The 25,172-nt window shown below is 38.9% G+C and overlaps 1 protein-coding gene and 1 long non-coding RNA gene across 3 annotated transcripts; one reads left to right on the plus strand and one right to left on the minus strand.

Annotated features, from left to right (window-relative positions):
- Positions 1 to 686: 686 nt before the first annotated feature.
- On the plus strand, positions 687 to 22,121 carry LOC146579198 (uncharacterized). The gene is made up of 3 exons (XR_014890415.1): positions 687 to 811; positions 21,306 to 21,520; positions 22,030 to 22,121. It is a non-coding gene; the product is annotated as an uncharacterized LOC146579198 (long non-coding RNA).
- LOC146579199 (uncharacterized) lies at positions 13,632 to 24,557 on the minus strand. Of its 2 annotated transcripts, none has more exons than XM_085261708.1 (6): positions 24,518 to 24,557; positions 23,014 to 23,277; positions 22,024 to 22,278; positions 21,289 to 21,399; positions 17,832 to 17,903; positions 13,632 to 14,511 (listed from the first exon to the last, which is right to left on the minus strand). In XM_085261708.1, exons 1-6 carry the CDS (start codon positions 24,546 to 24,548, stop codon positions 14,423 to 14,425), a joined length of 822 nt encoding a protein of 273 aa, XP_085117834.1. In that variant the 5' UTR covers positions 24,549 to 24,557; the 3' UTR covers positions 13,632 to 14,422. The 2 variants fall into 2 exon arrangements, with proteins under 2 accessions (XP_085117834.1, XP_085117831.1); XM_085261705.1 differs by having other exon boundaries at positions 21,289 to 21,402.
- Between the last annotated feature and the right edge of the window lie 615 nt (positions 24,558 to 25,172).

Consider the following 25,172-nt stretch of genomic DNA (forward strand, 5'->3'; position numbering starts at 1 on the left):
CTTATCCAGCCTCATTAGCGGCACCCCTGGTCTGACAGGGTAACAGCATGTAATAATTTTCCTGTATTATAGAACCTTGTAAACACAACAAACATGCAAACAAAATGAGGAAGCACATGCTCTGACACATTGTGGCATTGCACACAGTGTTTTTAACGGCTTTATGAGCAGAAATGCAACACACCCGGTTCCTTCCTGAAGCTAGTTGTCAGTTGGCACATTGATCTCACTACAGTCAACATTTAAGAGTTGTTTAACTCGAACTGCTAACATTTTATCGCCTCATACTAACCAAACAAGCTAAATAAGAACAGATTGTTATTCTTTAACATTTCATCACAAGTGTCGCAAAAGATTTCTTTTACTTTATTTTCAGCAGCTGTTTTCACTTTTTACCCTCCCAGTTTTCTGGATTTACATGATTTACATTTTTCATCAGCTGTTGAAACTTTTGCAGATAAACTAAACACAGCAGAAACAGTAACAACGGCAGTTCAAGTGTAACATGTTACATATTTTAATAATAAATGGCTCTGAAATCATGTTAGAATAAAGAAACCAATCATAAAGTTATTTAGGTCAGGTGATGACTGTGTGGATGTGTCACTGGGAGTGGAACTGATATAGTCTCAGTGTGATAATGATAAAGGTGAGAGGTCATCCCTTCTTGTTTTGTCAGTGTTTGTCAGCAGTTTGATTGTCTCTTTGGCTTAATTCTGACCCGCGTTTCTGGATTTACACAGTTGTGTAACAGATGAAATGTTCTGTTTTACAGATACGTCACACGGGAAGTGAAACCTCAGTTTTACAGGTAAGAACATGGATAATCTCCCTGAAATTGTTTAAACAGGCTTTCTGTTGACAACTTGACAACTTCTGTGTGTGTGTGAATGGGTGGATGACTGGATGTGTAAAGTGCTTTCGGGTCCTTAGGGACTAGTAAAGCGCTATATAAATACAGGCCATTTACCATTTACAATTTAACTTCACTGAATCTTTTATTTATTTAACTATATGTTTATATTTTTTTTCTTTTTATTTGGTTGTGACTTATTGTGTCTTTTGACGTCTTTCTTGGCTATTATAGGACTTACTTTTCTGGTTTATTTTACTTATTTAGGTGTACTTTGTGAACATCTCTGAAAGGCTTAAGAAATGAACCTTATTTACATTTAAAGTTCCCTCATTTATAGTAGGCCTCTGTGTCTGATGGAATTTAAAGACTTATATGATATTTTAAAATAAAATGTCATGGAAAAGGACATAAGAAAATTTAAACTGAAGCAAGAATTGTATTGAACTGCAGTTTGTACAGGATAAACAGTGTAAGTGTGGTCATTTTCTTTACTGTTTGGCTCATGAAGACGTAAAGGTGGTCTATGACATTTAAATGACAGCAGATTAAATGATGGAAAAACAGGCAGTCTTCAGATAGCACTTTCATTTCATAGCCAGCTGTTTGTGCATGTCCAGTAAATATGCATGAACCCTGTTTAGTTCTATAGGACTACAATTTCCTTCACTATCATTCTTCAATTTTGTTTTTGGGGGGCTTGCCATGATAAAACACAAGGCAGCTGCACCTAAACTTTATTTGCACGTCTTCCAATGAAATTCCATTAAATGAACAGTAGATGTCAGTAAACACTGACTGTTCTCATCATTCAAAGCACATCTGGTGATTTTACCTCGTGTGATATTTCAGACTGGATTTGGCTGCACATTTCTTACAAATCATTAACATTTTTTTTTTACTAACTAATCTTTAAATTATGAGGGTAACTATAGCAACATTCAGCAGTTGTCCAATGTGAGTAATCCTTCTTCCCAGCAGCTCCTTAAAACTCCGTGAGCATATGTGGTGTATTTATCGCGATGTCATGTCATAAAAACACCAAAATACATTATCTTAGTGTCTCTAGTAACAAACAACTAATTAATGCATAAGCACATTTTATGCAAAACTTGTATTTTAATCTTTCTACATATAAAATCATTTGTTCTTTTATCCTTTAATTTTCTTGATATTTTTGACCGTTTAAAGGACTAAACTGACTGCTTGAGAAAAGCAGTACCAGAATCTGGACACTAAATGTCACAGCTATTTACACCACTGGTTACATACTGGTCTGAGCATGCCCACGTTCTTTTCAGCATCTCTTCTCTCCCATGTGTAGTAGTCTAAACATTTGTTAGGTTATATATATTTTAAGCTAAGAATGTTAAGAAGTGTGTGGAACCATATATTATATTATATATAATCATGTGGAACAACCACATGAATATATGGTCCACCAACAGGATACTGGGTGACACACACAGAGACCAGAAGGATAGACACAACAACAATAACTGAGCTGAACCTGACCGTGTTGATGCTGCTGAAGCTGTGAACCAGGATCTGGTCCAGCCAGCAGGACATGACTCACAGGAAGTTCACAAACTGCCCACACAGAGGAAAAAACACACTGGGGATCATATCCACTGTGACCCTCCATGTTCAGGCTCCACATTCCTCTAAATCATAGGTGTCAAACTCTGGCCCGCGGGCCAAATGTAATTAGGCTGCGGGCCAAATTTGGCGAAGCCATACCAAATTACTATCAGAGCTGGCCTACTGGTATTATACAGCTAATATATATATTGTTTAGTATTAAGCTTTGCTTGTTCCATATTCAGTTTTTCAGCAAAACGTGTTTGAGTCCATAAGAAAAGATTCATTCTTATATCTGGAGGAATAAATATATTTCAATAAATATTAACATTAGCCCGCGACTTTGTTCCAGTTTTGAATTTTGGCCCACTGTGTATTTGAGTTTGACACCCCTGCTCTAAATCCTCATTTAACACCACATTGAGCCACACCATCTCAGGCACTGCAGCCACACCCACCGGCTTTACAAACTGCACGGATTAAATGTGCATGTTTGATTACCCCGGCTTTATTGCTTTCATTATTGTGTTCGGTGTTATTTGTCACCAAGGTGATATCAATTTCCAAGACTGTAATTGTTACAGCCGGTGCGGTTTCACCTTATTTACCTGGTCACTCTTTTTTTTTTTTTGTCGTCTCATCCTGTTCTCGTCACCATCTCATAACTGACTGATCTCAGAGCAACGCTTGCTTTAATAAAGTCAGCATCCATCAAAGGTTTTCTGAATGGAATATCATGGAGGAAGCTGTTGCTACAAAAACGTTGTGTTTAAAAAGACAAATCAGAGCAAGGTTGGCTTAAAGGGGGAGGAGCCAGAGCAGCTTGTTACAAGCAGAGTGTCTGTGAAGGTTCTCTGTCATCCCGGTCATCGTAGTAAGGAGCTTGGAAAGCAGAGGTTAAACTGAGCGATCCTGTTCCATGTAAAACATTATACTGTACATATGCTCATAACCAGAGCATTTTTTAACACTAACAGTAAGCCAGCAGGGCTTTCCCTTTCAGTTGTGCTATTAGGACACATGTTTCATTTCACTCAGTGTCACAGCTGTACTTACTAACTGTACTCTCACTGATGTTATGGGGAAATTTTGGACCCTGGGCCTGTACCAGTGTCCAAAAATAACAGTCATTCTGAATGTGAAGCTAGTCGAGTCCTAGAATAAAATATGGAAATATGGCGTTTTAGTCGAGCACTATGAAAAAACAGACTATAAATGTGAATGAATTACTTGGTGTGCTCCAGCTGTATTCTGGAGCGATATCCAAAAGTTAGTGAGATTTTGTTTTTTTACTAACATTAGTGATGTGTGGATCGATACTGAAGTATCGATTCCTCCGATACCATTCATTTATGTTCTAGAATCGATTCTCACATTAAATAATCGATATTTTAGTCATTTAGAGTAAATTTGTAGTTTATCATTAACAGGAACACTGTGGAAATAACCTATATCATTCGGATTGTCTACAATTGGAAGGAACTCCTCTTCCGCCTTTCATAGTCATGTGCGAAATATGGCTGTATAAATGTGGCAGCCGCTTGGCGTGCGCATAATTGGAGTTATGTGCGGACGTGTTTTACATCCACAAACAGCCGAGACGTGGTTTGCGATACATGTGGCAAGAAAGTGAGGTGCTGTGGCAACACCACAAATTTGTCAAACACCCCAGAGTAAATCATATCACAGAATATGACGAGCTGAAGAGGAGTGGACAGGGACAGATGCTGCTAGGGCGAGACAGACGTCTCTCACGGAGTCCTTTAGTGCTGCAGGAAGGCAAGGTGTTCAAATAGCGCACAACTTCAGGTTTTTTATTTCTATATGATGAATTCTGCATTATTAAGTGATGAGAACAAGTAATCTGATGTCCTGTAATCATTATGACGCTATAATTTGAGATACAATAAATAAAATATGTTTTTGTACAAAGTATCGGTATCGGATCAGTATCGTCGATACCACCCTGAATATTACTTGGTATCGGACCGGAAAGGAAATCAGTGGTATCACTAACTAACACGATGACGTTAACATTCCCAAAGCTAACATGCTAACCTCGCCAACAGCAAGACAGTGACCTAATGAAAGTCCCTTAGAGACATTTTTTTCCCCTTATAATATGATTATCTCACTGTCGGCCTACAACCAACCCTTCATTTTCCAGGATACAAGAGTATTTTTTCTTCCACTAAAGATAAGGAAGCAGGAAAACATTTTTTAATACTCTCACAATGTGAAATCAAGGTCACGGCTGCGCCCTCAGAGATGATCTATCAGTTCTGAGGAAATCCGGTGATTTCCAGGCATGAAAAAGATTCATGTATACAACGTTTATACTGTAACAAAATTTATGATTTTGAGGTATTTGTTCTGGTTTTATGTTATAAGATGCCCACATCTGACCCCATCACCCCCGATGTACTTTTTACTTCCTGTTTTATTTTGGTGTTTAACTCTCCTCATGTGTTTTCTGTTGATTTACTCACCACCCTTTTAATTCAGAGTCCCATTGTTTTGGCTTTCTCAACTCTGGAAGTTTTTATGAGTTTAAATCACTGTTGGACCTCACTCTAGTGTCTGCGTTTGGGTCTTCATTTATATGAGATCTGACATAAACTCGGGGTATGTTATTTATTAAGTACAGTCATTAATCTATTCTGGATATAATGGCCTTATAGAATTTAAATATGTACTCACTGTCTGGGTGTTGCTGTGTATTTGAAGTGTAAGTGGAAAAAAAACAAATGAAAAGGAATGACATCTTGCTTGTTTGAGCTCTTAACAATGCAACAGATGAGACTTCTGGAATGTTGTAACAAATCTTTCTGGCTTGTTTCCCTTTACATCAGCAGACTGTTGCATAGGCATTTGGTTTGTTTGGACTGCACACACTTTTTTCCCCCACTGTTGAAAGCGTACCTGCAGCACCTCACAGACCAGTTTAGCCAAAGAAAAGTGAAAATTTGTGGGATTTTGATGGAGTACGAATGTATCACAGCTGCTGATTGTTTGAGTTCGTAAATTAGCGACTGCAGTTGTGTAATGTCACATTTTGTTTCCACGTGGCATCTGTCACTTCACCTGTACAGTCTGTTGGGTTTGTGTGTTGTGTACTAACAGCAGAGTGTTGACTCATTTTCGTTTGGTATCTATTTCAGGTTTGCATGGTGGTACGATGGTTAGCACTGTCACCCCACAGCAGGAAGATCCTGGTTCAATTCAAGTTTCTGTGTTCTCACCGGGTATTCTGGCTTCCTTCCATAACACAAATATTTACATGGGGTTAGGTTAACAGGTGATTCTGAGTTGACCATGGGTGTGAATGGTTGTGTTTCTGTGACGTAGTCCTGTGACAGACAGGCGACCTGTGCAGGTCGTACACTGCATCTTACCCTACGACAGTTGGAATAGGCTCCAGGCTTCCCGCAACCCTGAATTGGATATGTGGATGAATGGATGCATCGTATCCATTCCCCTTTCACAACCAGCACGCAGCTAGACAAAGGCCGCCCCCAGCAACCAACTGACTCTTCCCCTTACAATGACACAGTAGATGACTGCAGGGGGAATTAGGTGTGAAATATTATATTTTGCTTTTATTTCCAGATAAAATCACTTGTCATTGCTGTAGTGTCTTGGTAATACGTGGCAGTGAAACCCATTTCCCGCTAGAGTTCAGAGGTAGGGAGGAACTGAAAGCATTTAATTTTAGTATCCAGAAACAGCAGGAAGTGTCGAGAAATTTGTATTTTAGGATCAGTTTCAGCAGCTGTGGTGAGCACAAGATTGTTTAATTTTCACTGTGTAGGGTTTGGTTTGATACATAAATATTATTTTTGGTTTAGATTGGATTATTGTTATATACAAATGAAAAAAATAGTAAATGTACAGTTTTGTGTTGATGGAGAAAAGCTGAGAAACATTAACCATCACACAATCGTTATTTTCAAAAAAGCGAAACCAGAAGAGCTGAAATATATTTTTTCTGTACAGAAGGTAAAAAATGATTAAAGTATATCTGCAGCATCCCCCAAAATAAAGTTTAGTAATAAAAACATGTAATAAGCAGACAATGTTTACTTTAAACAAGCTCGAGTTGTTTAATGAGTGTCTGCCTCAAATGCTTTACTGAACACATAATAACCAGAAGCCATTTAAACACTAACGGTGAACTGTCAGGGCTCCTTTTAGTAGTTTAGGGAGTTTCTGGACGCTGGGTTTGCACCAGTGAACAGTGTAAAATAAGTAATCAGAGTGAATGTGAAGCTGTCCTAGATGAAAGCATTAGAGCACTATCAAAGAAAACCAGACTGTGAGTGAATGACTGTGTTGCAAGCAGCACTCATGTATCTACCAAGAGTGGTGAAAATTCCCAGAGATATTCTTTGTTTTTATTTACACAAACCAGTGCTAGGCTATAATCATGCCTTTCAAAGATTTACCAGGTACTTTGTTGCATTGAAACTCATGTTACCTGATAAGAGCATAGCTGCCCCTTCAGAGATTGTACCAGTTACAAGGAAATTGAATGTTATCAAAATTGAATAGTAGGTCATGTCATTAATGTAGTGGATACAAATGCATAAAGGGTCGCCTGTGTAAAAACCTGACTTTAATCAGCATTCATTGACCTTTTGACCTTTAGGCAGTCTTCATCATACTTTCTCATAATTTAATTTATCACCATATCACTGCAATGTTATCTTTGGTTATCTGGTTTTTATTCCCTCACAATCAGTATGCAGCTTGGAAAAGACTGTCAACAGAAACTACAGATCTGATTTGGAAAGCAAAGCTTTGCTGAGTGTGGTGTTCCTCTTACAGACCCCAGAAATCACCCAAGTTAACCCACTGAGGTGTGAACTAGTGTGTTTAGCTTCTCTTGTTTCCTCATAAAAATCACCTGTCACCTGCTTCTTTTCCTTTGCAGTCGTGTCAGTATAGTCTCGTTATAAATGGCAGTAAAAGTATTTTTATTCATTTTCATTTTCTAAAACTGATCAAAGTTCAGGGGCTGTAATAAAATGGAAACGTTCTCATTTCTGCACCGAAACAGCCTGAAGCCTCAAGACAGTTTGTAAAAACATTTTGTGTTGCTGTGATGAGCATGAGTGCATTTCAGGTTTCAGATTTTGTTTAGCCTTTCTTTATTTTTGGCTTAGATCAGTTTAAAACTCTGACTCATAAGCACATACGTACAGTAAAATCCAGTAGATTGTGCTACCCAAAAATTACTCACCATCCTCAAAGCCAAGATACCAGTGTGGCCATCAGCCAGAGAGACGTCAACTAACAAGACTATTTCTGTGCTTTATTCTTTGAATAGACTAAAAACTGTTTGCAAGCTTTTGCTTTCAGATCAGGTTACTGTCATAAGAGGCAAAAAAAAAAAAGGAAGAATAAAACTGAGTCATGGGAATGTACAGTAAGTCTATAAATACAGAAAGAAAAGCTGTGAAACTGAGAAAGAACAAGACTATTAAATTACAGTGAAGAAGCATGTTACTTGCTTCCAAATTCAAATAAATCTGAGGTTAAAATACTCGGCCTTAAACTTTTAGAAACGCAGTGTCTAACCAGATACTTGCTCTGGATCTGTAATTCATTGTTATCAGGATGTCCTAAAAACTCACTGAAAAGCCTTCAGCTAATCCTGAGAGGGTCCTAGAAAGAGAGAGCATATTTCTCCTGTTTTGGCTTCCCTTCATTGGCTTCCTGTTAAATCCAGAATTGAATTCAAAATCCTGCTCCTCACATACAAGGTCTTAAATAATCAGGCCCCATCTTATCTTAATGACCTTGTAGTACCATATCACCCTATTAGAGCGCTTCGCTCTCGCTCTGCAGGCCTACTTGTTGTTCCTAGAGTATTTAAAAGTAGAATGGGAGGGAGAGCCTTCAGTTTTCAGGCCCCTCTTCTGTGGAACCAGCTTCCAGTTTGGATTCGGGAGACAGACACTATCTCTACTTTTAAGATTAGGCTTAAAACTTTCCTCTTTGCTTAAGCATATAGTTAGGGCTGGACCAGGTGACCCTGAATCCTCCCTTAGTTATGCTGCAATAGACGTAGGCTGCCGGGAGATTCCCATGATGCACCATTTCTTCCTCAGTCTCCTTTTTACTCCACGTGTTTACACACCGCTCTCCATTCGTTATTATGAATCACATTTCCACAACATGTCTGTGTCCTGTATCCATCCTCTCACCCCAACCGGTTAAGGCAGATTGCCACCCCTCACTGAAGCTCGTTCTGTTCAGGACACTGCTAGCATAATGGACAGGTTTGTGACGGCGCTCCCACAGAAACGCAAAGCAGAAGATAAAGCATCGCCGAATATGTTCCCCCTGCATGGGAAGCACATGCTGGTTTGTCCAAACCAAATGTTGAATGTTATCACACAGGAAAAAAACAACTAAACATAAAATAATTACACATGGAGATGGTTTGTTTTCCTGTTACTTAAGGCTACGTCCTCACGTACACGGGTATTTATGAAAACAGAGATTTTCCATTTTCGTTTAAAAGGAAATCTTGTCCACACAGGCAGTTTCGAAAAAATCTCTCCGTCCACGTGTAAACACAAAAAAACCAAGTCAAACGCTGTCAAGAACATACCAAACCCTAAGAGTGTGGAAATGTTGTCGCAAGGATTTTCTTGTGAAACAAAGCGGGACCTAGCAAAAAAAAAGTTTGCAAACCACTGGGGTGTCGAACTCCAGGCCTCGAGGGCCGGTGTCCTGCAGGTTTTAGATCGCGCCCTGAGTCAACACACCTCAGTCAAATGATTAGTTCATTACCAGGCTTCTGGAGAACTTCAATACATGTTGAGGAAGTCATTTCACCATTTAAATCAGCTGTGTTGGATCAAGGACACATCTAAAACCTGCAGGACACCAGCTCTCAAGGCCTGGAGTTTGACACCTGTAGGCAACTGTTGTGATCTTGCATTGAATAAATAAAAGTGAATTGAATTAAATCGACAAGCAGTAAACATCAAAACAGCAGCACAAGCAGAACAGGTCAGCTGATCACAGCCTGTAAACAATGAAAATTTCAAACTTTATCATGGGGTGATTCTCTTTTTGCGGCCACATTTCAGCTTCATAACATTTGTGGGAAAAAAAGGAATTATGTTTTATATTTTTTTATTATTTGTTTCAATACTGACAATACTAAATACATGAAATTCATAATGGTCAAGCTCAAGGATCGATAAAATAGTAATTACAGGTAGTTTTACCTGTAATTACTATTTTATCGATCCTCACCAGTCCCCGGCCTCCTTCCTACTTAGCATACAGCCTCAGGGTGCTGAACAGGGTGAAACCCTCCATGCATGGTAAGGAGCTTTCTAACTTTTCATGTCAGTGGCTTCTACTCCTACTTTGGCCAGCCTATTACCCCAGCACGTTACCTGATTTTGGTCAGGGCATAGGTGTTGATAGCCCGGATCCTGTTTTTACCTTTATCTTACTTTTATCTTACCGTTCAGCTGACTCCTCAGGACTTGCCTGACCCTCTGCAGGTACTTTGTGGTTGCAGCTTTCCTAGCAGCCTCTTCATGGTTCCCATTTGCCCGTGGGATCCCCAGGTACTTGTAGCTGTCCATTATCTCTGCAATGTTGCCTTCTGGTAGTTCGGTCCTCTCAGTTCTGACTATCTTCCCTCTCTTTGTTAATAATTAATGATAACAATAATAATTATTGCTCTGTCTTTAGAATTTCCACCCTAATAGGTTCCCCCCAAAATTCCACTCTGATAGGATGGAATCAACCATAAATTATTTTGACTAATTTCTAACTGAATTATCCCACCATGCTTCTGAAACATGGACCATAGGATGAGCTTGACACAAACGCAGAAAGGTAAATAAACACAGAACCAGACACAGAAACACAAGGGAAGCAGGAAAAAAACAGGGATAAATAAACCAGAATGAAACCAAGAAAGTAATACGGAATAATTTTTATAAATAACCAGTAGGCATAAATACCAAGAGTGTTTTTTCCCCTTAGATAAGATCAAGATGATACACCCACTTTAGTCTCATTGTGCCAGAGGTGTTATAGTAGATCACACGCCTATGATGGGGGATTTCTGCACACATCACCACCACCCTTTCTAAAATTATCATTCAGCAGCATTTGTTTGTGTAATGAATACAATTGTCTTTTACGTTTATGTGTAGCTTTTTAATTTCTTTAAACAGCTGAACACTAGTTCTCCCAGATGATGCATATAACTGTTTTCCGCAGTGGATTCATCCACATTTAAAAATTCTGGATCCTTGGCTTTTAGTTAGCAGTTAGCATTAGCAGCACATCCTGTGTCCGATGTGAAAGGACCTTTATGCTGCTCACTGCGACTCACAGCCATGGTCCCGGGTCAGCCCTGACTTTGTGTTAAACTAATCCTAAAGTAATAATGGTATTTCTAACCACTGATATGCCACAACTTTATCCTTTTAACAGCTGCTGAAAGTTAGGGGACCTAACTGCTATCGGATATTTATATAGAGATCCTCCAGCTTCAAACTGTATTACCCTTCATGGACCTGCAGTTCAAAAAGACGCCCCTCCGACAGCCAAACCCATCTGTTCTCTGACTGGATAGTTAAATTTGTGATTGGCATGACATTGACCAATCAGCTGAAAGGAAGAAAAAAAGGATCAAAAAACTTGAAACTTGTGTGTTGAGTTTCACAGGTATTTTTGGGTTACGCCCACACAAATTCTTTTTACACATACAAATCCTGATTTACAAGTACAAAATATTTATGACCACAGTTTGAGCCCATACGTATCCAACTGCGTATGGGCTCAATCTGTTTTCTTCTAAGGCTGTAATTATACAAACAATGCATTTCTAACATGCCGGAATAGTTAGAAGTTCAGCATTTACGACAGCAGGCAAAGGTCAGTCCTTGTACAGATGACTGATCACACAAAGCCTTGTGCTGCCCCAGTGATAATGAAAAGATTCATTTGGTTCAGCTTATCTAAAAAAAAAACAACAAAAAAACTTTCAGATCTCACCTGTCTAGATGTTATCTTTTCTTCTATTGTGAAACTCTAAATATTTCATCACTGCATTTATTTCTCACAGTGCAAGTCCAAAGAGTCGCGCTGACAGATTTCTTTCTTACTCACAGCAGCTTTTTCTTTATCATGAAAGGAAAAACATTAAATATCTAAAATGCAATGGGAAATGAGTGTGATCTAGTATGTTTGTGCTACTGTAGATATAAGGAGACATGTTCATATGATTTATTTTGAAGATGTTTGCAGTGTTTTGCTTTGTGATCACCATTTTATTTGAGCGTTTTCAAATTTGAATGTCACATTTCAGTCAATCATTATGATCTCCTGTAGAGATCATAATGCTCTATAATAATTGTTGCATTCTTATTTCTGAAATGAAAAACCTTCTGTGTCCATAGGCAGTTCCTCTACAAGCTCCTCCATTGCACATTTTGATTGTGGTGTTCCTCAAGGCTCTGTCTCTGGCCACACGATATATGGACACAGCAATGACACCGAACTTGACATTCATAAACAGGCATGGCAGAGGAGGGAGACAAATAACATGAGACAAGACTAACTTCACAGGGACACACAAATCACAAGAAACTAGACCCAAAAGGACGGGGAAAATTTAACCAAATACTTTTTTTTTTTTGTGTGTGTGTGTGTGTCCCGTTTGGATCTTCAGCCATCAGAATTGTTGTCTTAAGGCCAAGAGAGATGCCAAGCGGATTTATTTTACCAACTGGATCATCATGGCCTTGCCATATTGGTCCATTTGATTGGCCTTTATTATAATTATGAATTTATTTTATTTTCAGTTGCTACAAACGGGACAGACATGACTGGCGGATAGGACAGGGAGAAAGAATGAAAGAAAGAGAGGGAGAGAAAGAAAACCAAAGGGGAGAAGAGAAGGGGGGGAAGAAAGGAAAACAAAAAAAAACCACACCTGGATCACCTGTATGGAGAAAAAACAACAGAAGAGAAACCAAACAGCAAAGAGCAACATAATAAAAAAAACAAAAACAGCACCATCACAATAAACTAGCTAGCAGTAGATAACAGTAGATACTAAATAATAAACGATATTGTGCAGCACACAAGATAGACAGCGCACAATGTGCTTTGAGGCAGCAGCCAAGAAAGCTGTAGTCCGCGTCTGTGAACACCCGTGTGTACACCTGTGTGCATACCTGTGTGGATCAGCATGCTTGTATTCCAAAGGTTTCTCCATGTAATGATCTGCTAGGGAGTGTGGGGAGCCATAGCCCTGTCCACCAGGGTATGAAGCAGGTAAGGAGGAGATCCAGGCCCCAGATATCCAGAGGCCCAAGAGTACAAGGACCTGAGGAGGACCACCAAAGGGGGGGAACCGTGCCACCCTCCTGGGAAGAGCTGAGTAGAGCCCCAAAGGAGAGGTCACCCCGCAGCTACGGAGCAGAGGCCAGAGGGGGTGGCGTGCCCGCGGGCTCTGCCGGCAGCCAGCTGTCCCAGAGAGGACCGAGCTTCAGGCCCAGAGGCCTGAGGGCATCCCACCCCCTGGAAGGAGCCCAGCCGGGCCACAGGCGCCCGGCCCCGCCAATCGGCCACCAGGAGTGAGCCAGTACATACATAATTTAACCACATACTAACAAAATCCTGAATGACAACATATGCAAAACATGGAACTGAAATCTAAGGATAACAAACTAGAAGATTCCTCAACGTTCACAAAACTCAAAACCCTGGGTCTCAGACCCAGGTACCATGACATAAACACTAACAATAACTTAAAGGTTTCCTTCCTTTAGTTGTGATACTAAAATTTAGTTTCACCGAATCACTCATTGTCCCACGTGTATGTATGTCTCCCCCTTACTGGTGTTATATGACCTTTCAGAACACTAGAGCTGCAACAAAAACAGTATAAGAAAATACAGATAAATAAAGCATTATAAAACACAAAATTGCTTATGCTTTAATTAATTCCTCTGCAGTGCAAGCTGTAATCTGTGTTATCCATTATTTATGTAGTAAGACTTTTACTTGAGAAAAAGACAGAGAAAGCCGCTCAAAGACAAGATACAGCCAGACTCTGGCCTAATAGGGAGAGTCCCAGAGAGATATCGATAACAAAGATATGGACTGTTCTTCCTTCTGTGAAAACAACAAAAAGGTTTTGCGCTATATCTTGGGTTTGGTGGTTTTATTGTTCGTTAAGATCACATTACTATCATAACAAGACAAAATCATTGAATGTAGCAACAGAAAGTACAAGGCCTATTACAAGCACTGATTTCCAAATCAAGTCATTCACATTTTTGCTTTTGGGTAACTGAAAGTTTTCTTACAGCAAAACTTCTGAGCCAGAAGTTGTGTTCAGTGTATTAAAGAACACACAAAAAAGACGATGAAGAGATGCAAACGCCCTAAGCTGCAGAGCAATGAACAGCTACTCTAAAGAGAAACGGACTACAAAAAGATAAAATCAGAAAAAGAAAACTTTAAATCGAAAAAAGTTGGTACAATGTTGCTAAATTACATCACATGTTCGACAGAAAAATTTAACAAGCAAAAAAACAAACCAACAAAAAATCCACTAGGACTACAAAAAAACTTCAAAGTTACTCAAGCTCTTTGTGGTTGCTTCAAAGTAACAAACAGAAATAAGAGTGATATCTACAAAGCCGCTGGAAAAAATGACAAAGAAAGACAAAGACACTACAAAGACAAACTCTTAACAATAAAAAAAATGAAAATGTAACATGACTGAAGTAAACACACCTCCAACAAAGACTAACAACAATCATTTCATATACAACCCAACTGCAAAGAGATATGAACTGACCGAAAGTGACAAAATGACAGATTTGTGCAAATTTTAAGAAATGTCAAGAAATTTTAGCTGCTGAAGAAAATTCTTTGAAATCTCCACAAACATTTCTTCACGTTAATACAAAGAATAAATAAATAAAAAGCTTAAACACTTAATCTGGAGTCTTTAGGTGTTTCCTGGCACATGTTTGCCAGACTGAGTGTTGAGTAGAAGGACGCCTCAGAGTTCATATCTGTGGAGAGAGGACAGGTTCAGAAAATGTTGAAACTGAAAGCAGTGAAAGCATTTTTTCCCTTTTAATTAATTTAATACTGAAAGGTTGGCGTCAGTCTCATCTCTCAAAGGTGTTAAAAGTGATGACACGGATGTGGTGGGGGATTTCTGCTTCTCTGTGTGAAGTCTTTTACATGGAGGCGGCAATGATCTCTGCTTCTAGACAACAATGCAGTGTTTGTTTGTGTCTAAAGCATCTGTGTGATGCTTTCATCTCAATATGGACCAAAAGGAAGAAGGAGGCAACCTTATTAAACTTCACCGTATGATTCACCAGTAAGTTCTGTTCTCTGACCATTCAGTCAGTTTGTTCCAAAGTCCTGTACCACAGCCAGTTTCAGCAGTCCCTGCTCGACCATCAAGCTGAGTATGGAGATGTAATATGTCACAAGAATGATCAGTGGGAGACCTGCACTACGGGGATTTGGGGTTTTTTGTCCTCTGAGGAAGAAAATTGGGCAGTTTGTGGCTGAAATGGGACAAGCATTGCACAAAAGGAAGGATGTGGTGGTAAACCAGCTCTATGTGCACATCAGAGCCTTCGAAACTAAGCTGCAGCTTTTCCAGCACTGCGTGAGGTGCTAGAAAGTTTTCCACAGGACATCATTACTGCACAAGTGACGTGGAATGTGACAGCTATGGGACGGTGTATTGTGGAGTTTATTGAACAGTTTCAGGATATTACATCTATTGAAAAACATCTATTTTTTCTTCTTCCCCCTACTCCATCGACCCTGATAATGCTCCGTATCAACTGCAGCTGGAGCTCATTGAATTGCAGTGTGACAATGAGTGTAACAGCCAGCACCAATAACTCTAAATGGTTGAACTTTTACCGGCAGCTGGATGAAGGCAGTTTCCCAGTAATGTGAATATTTACAATGTGAGTTGATCTGAAAACGTCAATGTCAACAGACTGCATGCCACCGATTAGCATAGACATTTTAGACAACACAGTAGTCCTCGTGTCTGACAAAAAGGCACAGATGGAGCAGAAAGTATAGCATATAAGGCTGATGTCGAGAGAGGTGCAGAAGAAGAAACGTGAGCTGATATCAGGCATCAGATGTTGCTAATATTCAGTTTCTGTGACCCACAATAAGAAGTGTTTACTGCCAGGCTATGGCAGCCTTTGTCTCTGAGCCAGAGAGACCGAGGTCTATGGCGCCATGTGAAACTAATTTTAAATTCTTACCATTTGATAAGAAACTGTGAAAACTTATAATTGGAGCAAATTCATTTTCTCTCATGAAAAAAAAGAACAACATCCTTGATTGTCGTGTTGTTTGTGTCACAATGACATCACTGGGTTTTCAGCTATAAAGACCCGTTGTGGATTAGGTGCTACTTAGTTGTAATGGAAAACCACTGAAACTGAGTAGATTCAAGCCCCGTCCAGTCGAGTAGGAAAAGGGCTACATGTGCCTTACACATCTCAACCGCTGCTCTCAAAGACCATATGTGTATTAAAATCCAGGGCTCAGGTTTTTCTCATTAATATCAGGATGTTACCTGTTTCTGCAGCTAAAAATATCTGCAGTGATAGATTTTTCTAAAGGTACAATTTACCATTGATAACAATTTAAAGTCAAAATATGGTGTTTAGATTTTTGTATTGAACATAAGAATAGGATTGTAAGTGTAACTGTTGGTGCTGTGAACCTGTAGAAAATGATCCAGAAATCTTGTGTTTCACATGTTTTGAACTTTATCATTAACAGTTTTATTTTTTTATTGCTCAAACACGTCTGATCACCGAAGCAACAATTCTTGTGCTACTGAAAATAAAATGTTAAAACATAAAGTTTATGGCTCGAAAAAGGCGAGGAGGATGTTGTGTTAGGCTTTGCGTGATTTTACCTTAGAGAGCTTAGTTGTGTTTGTCTGCAGTGGGCGTGTCTGGTTAGGTAATGTGGAGCAGTAAATGCCTAATGTATGTTTTGCAGGGCCTGTCATGTAACATTGTCCCACCCTTTAGTTTCAGATCGGTTGCTGAGCTCATTTGAGTTTGTTTTTTTTTTCCTTCATGTTTGATGACAACACCATGTCAGTGGTTTAAGTTGGTTACTGGGTTTGTCCTGGTCACCATGGTAGCACAGACAGGAGTGTGCTCATTGTGGAAAAATAATATATTTTTAAGTTGTCACATGTTAACTGAGCGTGGACAGTGTGTGTTCTCACTGTTTTATACATTTCAAGTAATGCAGAATGATGACACTGAATGAGCAGTAACATTAGGATTCAGTTTGTGAAGATGCAGCTATTTTATTCTGTTCAGACACAAACTGAAAATCCCTGAAAATGTCACAGTAAACTTGATATTTGACCTGCAATAAAACAGGACAGGCAAAATATTTTTACTAAAGACTGTTAATTACATTTTTTATTCATGCAAACCTTTGCTGGCAGCAGGACAGTGTCTCTAAGATTTGCTGACGGTAACTATTTTTATGAAATGTGTCTTTTCTTGACAATAACAGAAGAGAAACACAACAGACAGCATCAGGCTTTGGATATGAAGGATTGTAGGCCATTTATTTTCATTTATGAGATTGTGAACAACAAGGGAAACACCATGTTTGTTTGTTTTTTTATAAATATACTTACATATTTTCCATATATTGTCTAACTATTGTGTTTTTGGTTCCCACGCTCAGTCTGCATGCTTTTTTTTTTTAACCCACAGGATGTTAGTTCTTCAACAGCATAAACAAAAGCCTGAAGTGTTACATAACATTTGTAGCTGCCTATAAAACAGCACCTCTCCAGTCTGTGTTTACGTCATAGTAAAAGAAAAGGCAGCCGACTCCTTCAGTATAAAAGCTCTGTGCAGAAACTCTGAGCATGTCAGTTTCATCACAATAAATACAATTGGGCATCTCTGAGTGAAACAGCAGGAGCTGACTGACAGTAAAACTAGAGGGCGGAGTCTGGAGCACGTGCTAAAGCATTATGTTTGTAACTATGGTGACAGTTAACCAGTGACAGTGCAGAGGTCTTCTGTTTCTAGGCAGATAACAACAACATGCACATGACTTCACACAGTCTTCAGTACATAGTGGAGGAAATGACAGAGTGAGTTTACAGTGTTTATGCTGTGAGAACTAAAGTTTAGTGCAGCTTGTCCTTTAGTTTAAAATCTCATGTGAATGCTGGTGATTGTTTTTATTCTCATTATTTACAGTTTTATATCACAGAGGCCTTTAAATTCAGTCAGACACAGAAGCCTGCAATAAAAGAGAGAACTGTGAGTATGTGAGTGAGTTTTTATGTTCTTACCTCTGAACGTACGAGGTTTCACTTCCTGTGTGGCGGTAATGTCAGTGTACGAGACAGCAGGGTTCACTTTATCTGCAATACAGAACAGTTCACGTGTTACACAACAGCTGGACTCAGATCCACATAAGTGCGTTTTAGTAATAATGTGGAAGAAAACGTAGAACTGCTGTTGGAAACAAAGCAAACAATGAATTTGAGAATCTGAGTCACATTTTTGGAGAATGAACATGCGAAGAAAACAAAGCAGTGACGTGAGAACAGCAACAGATCTCCGTCAACACCAACCAACACCCATCATTAAAGTGTTACCTGTGTTTGTTTGTAGGGTTTACCCTGCACAGTGAAGCAAGACGGAATCCCTCTGCTGACATCAGATGTGTTACGTAAACCATGATTATGAAACTGTGTCACATGGGATGACTAACATTCCCAGTGACAGATCCACTGGGAGTGATCACCTGACCTCAGTGAGTTTATGACCAGTTTTTGCAGAACTGTTTTGCATGGGCTTTGCCTTACAACATAAAGCACCTTGATATAGATGGATAGATAGATCTATATCTCAAGGTTCTTTATATTGTAAGGTAAAGACGACAAACAAGAAGGGATGACCTCTCACCTTTATCATTAACACACTGAGATGGTATCAGTCCCACTCCCAGTGACACATCCACAGTTATCACCTGACAAAAGTGATTTTATGATCAACTTATTCATTGCTAACATGTTTAGGAGCCATTCATGATTCAAATACGTGTTACAGTGTAGTTACTTGTGTTATTGTTCTGTTTCCTCACAGTTTCCAGCTGTGTTCACTTTATCTGCAAGTTTTCATGGGTTCGCACAACAGTCGGATTCAAACATGCAAATCCAGAAAACTGAACTCGTAATAAAGTAAACACACTTCTGAAAATAAGTGAACAGGATTCTTTTGACACTTACGGTTAAAAAAAATCACTGTGCCAGGGAAAGATTAGACTGGAAGAGAGCACAGATCTACTAAGACCAGTGGAACGAGCTGTCGCTGTTTGTTCAGTGTTTACTTTGTTTGGTGAACAAGGAAGGAGTTCCCTCTTCATTCCTAGTTCATCCCTTTTGGTGACGAAAAGGAAACCCTCTGATTGCTCATGAAAAGCAATGAACTATAAATAACAGAGTCACAAAGAACTCCTATTGTTTCAGAAACTACGGCACAATAGTGTCTCCCAGTGAAGAATGCAGATAGTTGTTGCGTGACACAGTTTGTTCATGACTTTTGAACTAGACTCTCCAGCACTAAACCTGCTGTGTTATATTTAGGCTCAGATAATATTTAAAGGCGCTGCTTGAATGTGCCAAAGTGGGATTCTGAATCTTCTCTGCTGAGCTCTGAAACAGACGTTGCAGGATCAAGATGAGTAGGCCACAGGAAACGCACAGGGAATCATTTTTTTTCAAAATAAAACAATCTGCAGAGAGTAAATGTTCCACCTCTGAAACCATTCAGGTGATTTACAACTGTACAAAGAACAACATGAAACTAATGACAGTGTTTGGCCAACAACAGTAACTTTATTTATAGATCCTTTTTCGGTTTTTCCGAACATAATTTCTTCTTTTTTCATGTAAAACTTCTCACTTACACCATTTAAGAGATACAAGTATTATTTACAGATATCACCTGACATTAGTTAGATATTTTTATTAGTATTCTATATTTCTGTAGGTTTAATCCACTTTTTGTTCAGTTTACTTTATTAGTGTTGGTTTTGTATTAACTGGTTAAAACTAAGTGGCAGTGTAAATATTGTGTGGCTACGTTCAATTTAGAATTCTTGCACACAATACCACAATGATGCACAACCACAATAATAGTAGCTTTGGCGTGCCTGTAGGTCATGAATGCGTAGCTAGAGTCAGACTTTTGTTTGCTACTTCCTCATAAAGGCCATAACTATGCTTAAAATGCAGTTTTATGATGCATGAGTTAACCTTTTCAACAGTTCAGTATTGTAGGCACACAAATGCAGTCAAACATCATTGATGAAAGAAACAAAGCTTTAAGAGTTACAATGAATAGAGAAGTGAGCAGTGAATGCATCATCACTTCAACCTCAAATGCGTAATGCAGAGAAACTCACTATTAACAAGTCGTTCAATGTAACATCACCAAATTCATTAAAGAAGCTTTTGAGTAAAGTGAAACTGCATATGTGTGTGTCCACCCTGATGTAAACAGTAGATGTTAAACAGAGAACCTGCCCAGCCTTGACTTCCTGATGGATATCTTATTGATTTCATGCATTGCACAGCATTAGTGGTTTCTTATTAACTACTTTTTATCAGGTGACAAAGGTGACCTGATAATGATTTGAAAGCTAGTTTTGAGACATTTGGTTATTCTGATCTCCTCCACAATGGGGAAATCTGGGCTGAGATTAGAGGATCTGTCACAGTAGTTCATCTAGAGAACGGTGGCCACAATCTATCCATTTCCTTCCACTTATCCCTGTTAGGGTTGCAGAGCTAACACAACCAGATTGGTATTTACATGGGCAGTTCACAATTAACTGGCAATTGAGAATTGCCATTTAACCTAACTGCATGTCTTTGGACTGCGTGAGGAAGCTGGCGTACCCAGAAAGGCCCTGGCCAGCTGGTGGACTCGAACTCAGGACCTTCTTGCTGTGAGGCAATAGTGCAAATCACTATTCCAGCATTGATTCATTTTCAGTTAAATTAAGGTTTATTTTTACAGCATCAAAAACAACAACAGGCACATAAAGGCACTTCATGTCGTAAGGTAAAGACGAGTCTACACTATTCAACAGTTAAATGAGTCCCACTATCAGTAAACACTTGCAACTGTGGCAAGAAAAAAAAAACTCCCTTTCAACAGGAAGAAAACGCCAACAGAACAAGACTGAAGGAGGAGTGACCATGTGCTGCGATCCCAACTCTTATCACCACCAGTTTGTGTCCATTTGGAAAATGAATTGCTCACCCCTGCGTCCTCTGTTCCAGATTTTGTTCACAGTATTTGTCAGGTCTCTATCTTTGTCCTGCTGTTTTCTACAGAAATGCTATCTCGAGCAGATTGTTTAGTATTAGCCACCACACTTATGCAGATGACGAATCGTTAAATGTCTCTCTACAGTCAAACAATCCAAACAGTCACAGGAATGTTTGGAGAAATCAAAGGCTGACTACTCTAAAAGTGTCAGGGTTGCAGGATTAAGAAGGTTTGATTGAAATGACCTGGATGTATCTGTAGTATTGCCTTTATGAAATGAACAGAGTAGGAGGAGGTAGGACCGGAGTCTCGTGTGAGTGCAGCAGATTTTAGGTTTATTCTTGGGGGATGTTTTTTTTTAACCGCGACCAAGAGAAAGGAATTCTACACACGGTGAAAGTGACATTGTAGCAACAGGATGTAAAATGTCATTTCTTTTTTTTATTTACATCAAAACATGCTGACCTTTGTGGCTCCTCCAGAGGCAGAGCAGCATCAGCAAAATCAGCATGAGGCAGACACCCACCACAGGAAGAATCACTCGGGGGGAAGAATCAGACGACGAGTCAGGACTCCCTGCTTCAAAACAAAAATACCACACATTGGCCTAAATGCAGACCCACAGGCCTTTGTATAAACGTCCAGCAGGGTTTTTTGTGCTAAACTTGGCTGACAGCACACAGGATCTACCCTTCAGGTAGGACATCAAACAAGTGCATTTCTCATGACGCTGTAACAGTCCTTTAAAGTAAATAGTTTCTTTAGAAAAAACACTCAAGTGGTTGGTGGTTGATACAAATCCATCATTTGAACTCAGTCAGCAGTTTTCTTAAAGATTGCTGACTAACAATTTTTTATAAAGACAAACATAAAAAGGGGGATTTGGGTCTTTAAAACTTGTGCATATTTTGGAACTGAATGAACAGTTGAAGAAGGAAAAGTCCTTCCTTTACACTTTTTAACCAAACTAAACTAATGTTGTGTGGGGAAGGTGTCTGGATGTACTTATGTTCAGATTTGATCAATACTTACTGGGTAAAATTGGAAAAATAACCATATTTTGGTGGTTGCACAAAAATGCATAATAGCATAGAAGCACAAAAGTAGAACTTTGTCATGTAAAACAACCATATCTGGATTCTAGTATGAATCCATCATGCTCACAGTAAGATGTTATTACTCTTTATGTTTTCTGCTCACCTGCAGAAATAACCACCAGTGAGCTGTCTGGTGATTCTCCAACTCCAGTGATGTTACACTTGTAGAGGCCTTCATGTGATTTGGAAACTCTGTGGATGTTCAGGTTTCCTGTAGAGCTGCTCCCAATAAGATCATCATTTTTATAGAAATTAGAAGTGAAATTGGAGGATGAGCCTGCATTGTGTTTACAGTGCAGAGTTACAGTGTCTCCCTCCGTCACAGGATGGGCAGGACCTTCCAGGATCACAGAACCAGCTGAAACATAAAACGTTTAGTTCAGACTCCCCTTGCAGCATCGGGTTATGTTTCTGATGCAATCCTTGTTCTATCTACCAGTTGTTGTCTTTTTTTTGTTTGTTTTCTTTATTCTATTTTTCTTTCTTTCTTTCTTTCTTTCTTTCTTTCTTTCTTTCTTTCTTTCTGTAAGCAAGACTTGTTTGGGTATTTTGCAGATAACCAATCCATGTGGAGATGAAATAAGTATTTGACAGAGATGCAACCAGAAACCATTAGCTGTGTTGACAACTAAGCTTTTAGTACTTTTTTTTCCATTTATCTGCATTTGTAAACAGTGACCTGTGCTCTTAAAACAGATATCTGTTATCACCTGTCCTTACCCCTATTTTTTCTGTTAAAGGTTTGGAAAATCCAAATTCAAATAAAAATGTATAAAAACACGTGAATGTGAACCAAACCTTTTAACCAAATGCTTCACATATTAGAAGCACCATATGGAGCAAATAACTGGAGTCAGTTGAGGCCTGTGTAGAATAGTTCATGAGTTAAATAAAATTTATATGATTACAGTGGGACACGATCAAACTTCAGATGGTGAATGTTGTGGTTTTTGTGGTGAATTAAAACATCCTGCTTACGTGGCACAAAAAGAGCTGCTTCTTCACGATGATGTTATCTGTAAACGTTTAGAAGCTTTTCAGGTGCTTTGAGTCACTAATGGCTACAACTCATGATTTGTTGATCAAAGCTCACCTGTGACAGTGATGTTGATGGCATCAAAACACTCTCCCGTTGCAGACTCACACCAGTAAACTCCAGTGTCTGCTGGATAAAGATCACTGATGTTGCAGTGAGATTCATCTATTCCATTTGAGGATGAGGGACATGTTGTGTTTATGTATAAGGACGCGTTCCTCTTAACTCTCCACTCTGAAGAGTTTTCCTGCCCCCCACAGCTTATGGAGACGGACTCATAGTTGAAGAACTGGGATCTGTTAGGAATGATTCTGAGTGAAGCTGCAAAACAAAAAGAGAAATGATGGCAAACGTAAGTTTATGTTGTTAATGCGCTTGAAGAAAGGAGGGACTGTGAAAGCTGGGCGATGCATAGACGCCTGCTTTAGATGCTGTTTCACTACGGATGTTATTTGGATTAAAATGTGTCTGTTTAGCATGTGGCTGTAATGAAACCCCGGCCTAAGGCAGAATGGCTACCTGTTTACAATGTGATGCGGTTAGCGGCTGCAGCGAGCTACAGTAGCAAACGTAGACTGGATGCAATCGAAGCTTCATGTGCCACCCACGATCTCAGATAGAGGAGCAACACATCACACTAAATGCCGTTAGTGGGAACACACAATAGCAAAGACAGACTGCCCTTAACCTTTAACAATAAAATTCTGACTTTTGATTTTTATTAGTTGTGAGTTTTTTACATTTTGTCCCAAAAGAAACAACAACAACAAATGAAATTAAATATGGGGAAAAAAATAGATAACAGAAATTTTGAAAAGAGGAAATTAAACTTGACCAAAACAAAGAAACCAACAGAATGATATTGTGCGCTTAAAAAATAATTTTAAAATTTAGAAAAATACACATGAAATGTTTTTAAACTTAAGCTTTTTTGGACAAATTTGCCATGGCAACCAGCCTAAACAGGCTTTGACGTGCAGGTTTACTGAGATTATTCGCGTGCATGACTGTGACTCGCCTGCATTCAAAAATCACAGTTTTGTATTATAATTGTTTTTCTGAACTTTAAAATTTTTGACCCTGACAAATACTTACCCACACAACCTTTGAAATAATAATACTTAATGTGATCAACTCTAAACTGAGACAAGCAATCAGCTCCGAAACTAAAATGAGCGGTCAAGAAAAACCTAAACACACAAATTAAAATACACTTTGTAACTCTGGCAATTACTTACATGCAGTAAGTTACTGAGCCGTTACTAAACAATACAACAATCATTTGCTGTTACTTATAGCAACCTTGTAATTACATGGCAGCTTCAAGACAACAATGAGTGCATCTTTAATTGATAAATTCTGGTTGCAACAATAAGATAACTGAAAATCTATGATATATAGAGTAACATTTATGAGCCATTGAAAAATATAATGTATAATATAACATGTAATATACATATCATAAAAAATATATAACACATACATATAGATTCTGCTCATAAAGAAGAAGACAGTTAGTGCTTTTGCACTAAATGAGAGCGCTCCAACACACTTTACTCACCAATAACAGCACACAGTGTTGCTATCTCCATGCTGCTGGTGCACTGACAGACAGGCTGATAAACCTGGGGGGTGCCGCATGCTTTCTACTTTTTGTTAGCGTCACAGTGACCACAGCTTCCTGCCGTAATCATCTCCTGTTCTAAATGTGTTAAAAACTTGTTTGTGCAGGATGTGTCTTTTTCTGACACCTCAAATGTCAAAGTGTGTGTAAATAAGTGAACGTGGTCCTGTTTTGCTTTGTTGTGTGTTTGTTCTGTCCTGCCTTTACTCTTTGAACGTGGTTTGAATAAATATGTGCCAAACGCATCTGGTCACGTGATAACCAAGAGCTCATCCAAATGTGATCTGTGAAGAAAACTGAAGGGAAGTGATTTTTGAAATTTTCTTTAATGGATAAAAATCAACTGGACCATAAATGTTTTTTTTATTTTTGTTTGTTTTTTGTTGGATAATTGTTAATTTTTGATTGAATTTAGTGTCAAGAGCCATTTCAGATGGAAACCCACACAGATGTGCAAGGATTAAACACACACAGCAACAGATCATAGAAAGTGAACAGTGGGACATATATAAACACCAAGGACTAATTAGGGAATGACTGGAGGTGAATGAGACACAAGTTAGAATAATTACACACAGATCAAAATCAGGAG

Source organism: Mchenga conophoros, linkage group LG3 (assembly GCF_057382185.1).
Source record: "Mchenga conophoros isolate Kocher_MC1m ecotype Shallow Benthic linkage group LG3, M_conophoros_male_GT1.1, whole genome shotgun sequence".
Taxonomy (NCBI): Eukaryota; Metazoa; Chordata; class Actinopteri; order Cichliformes; family Cichlidae; genus Mchenga; species Mchenga conophoros.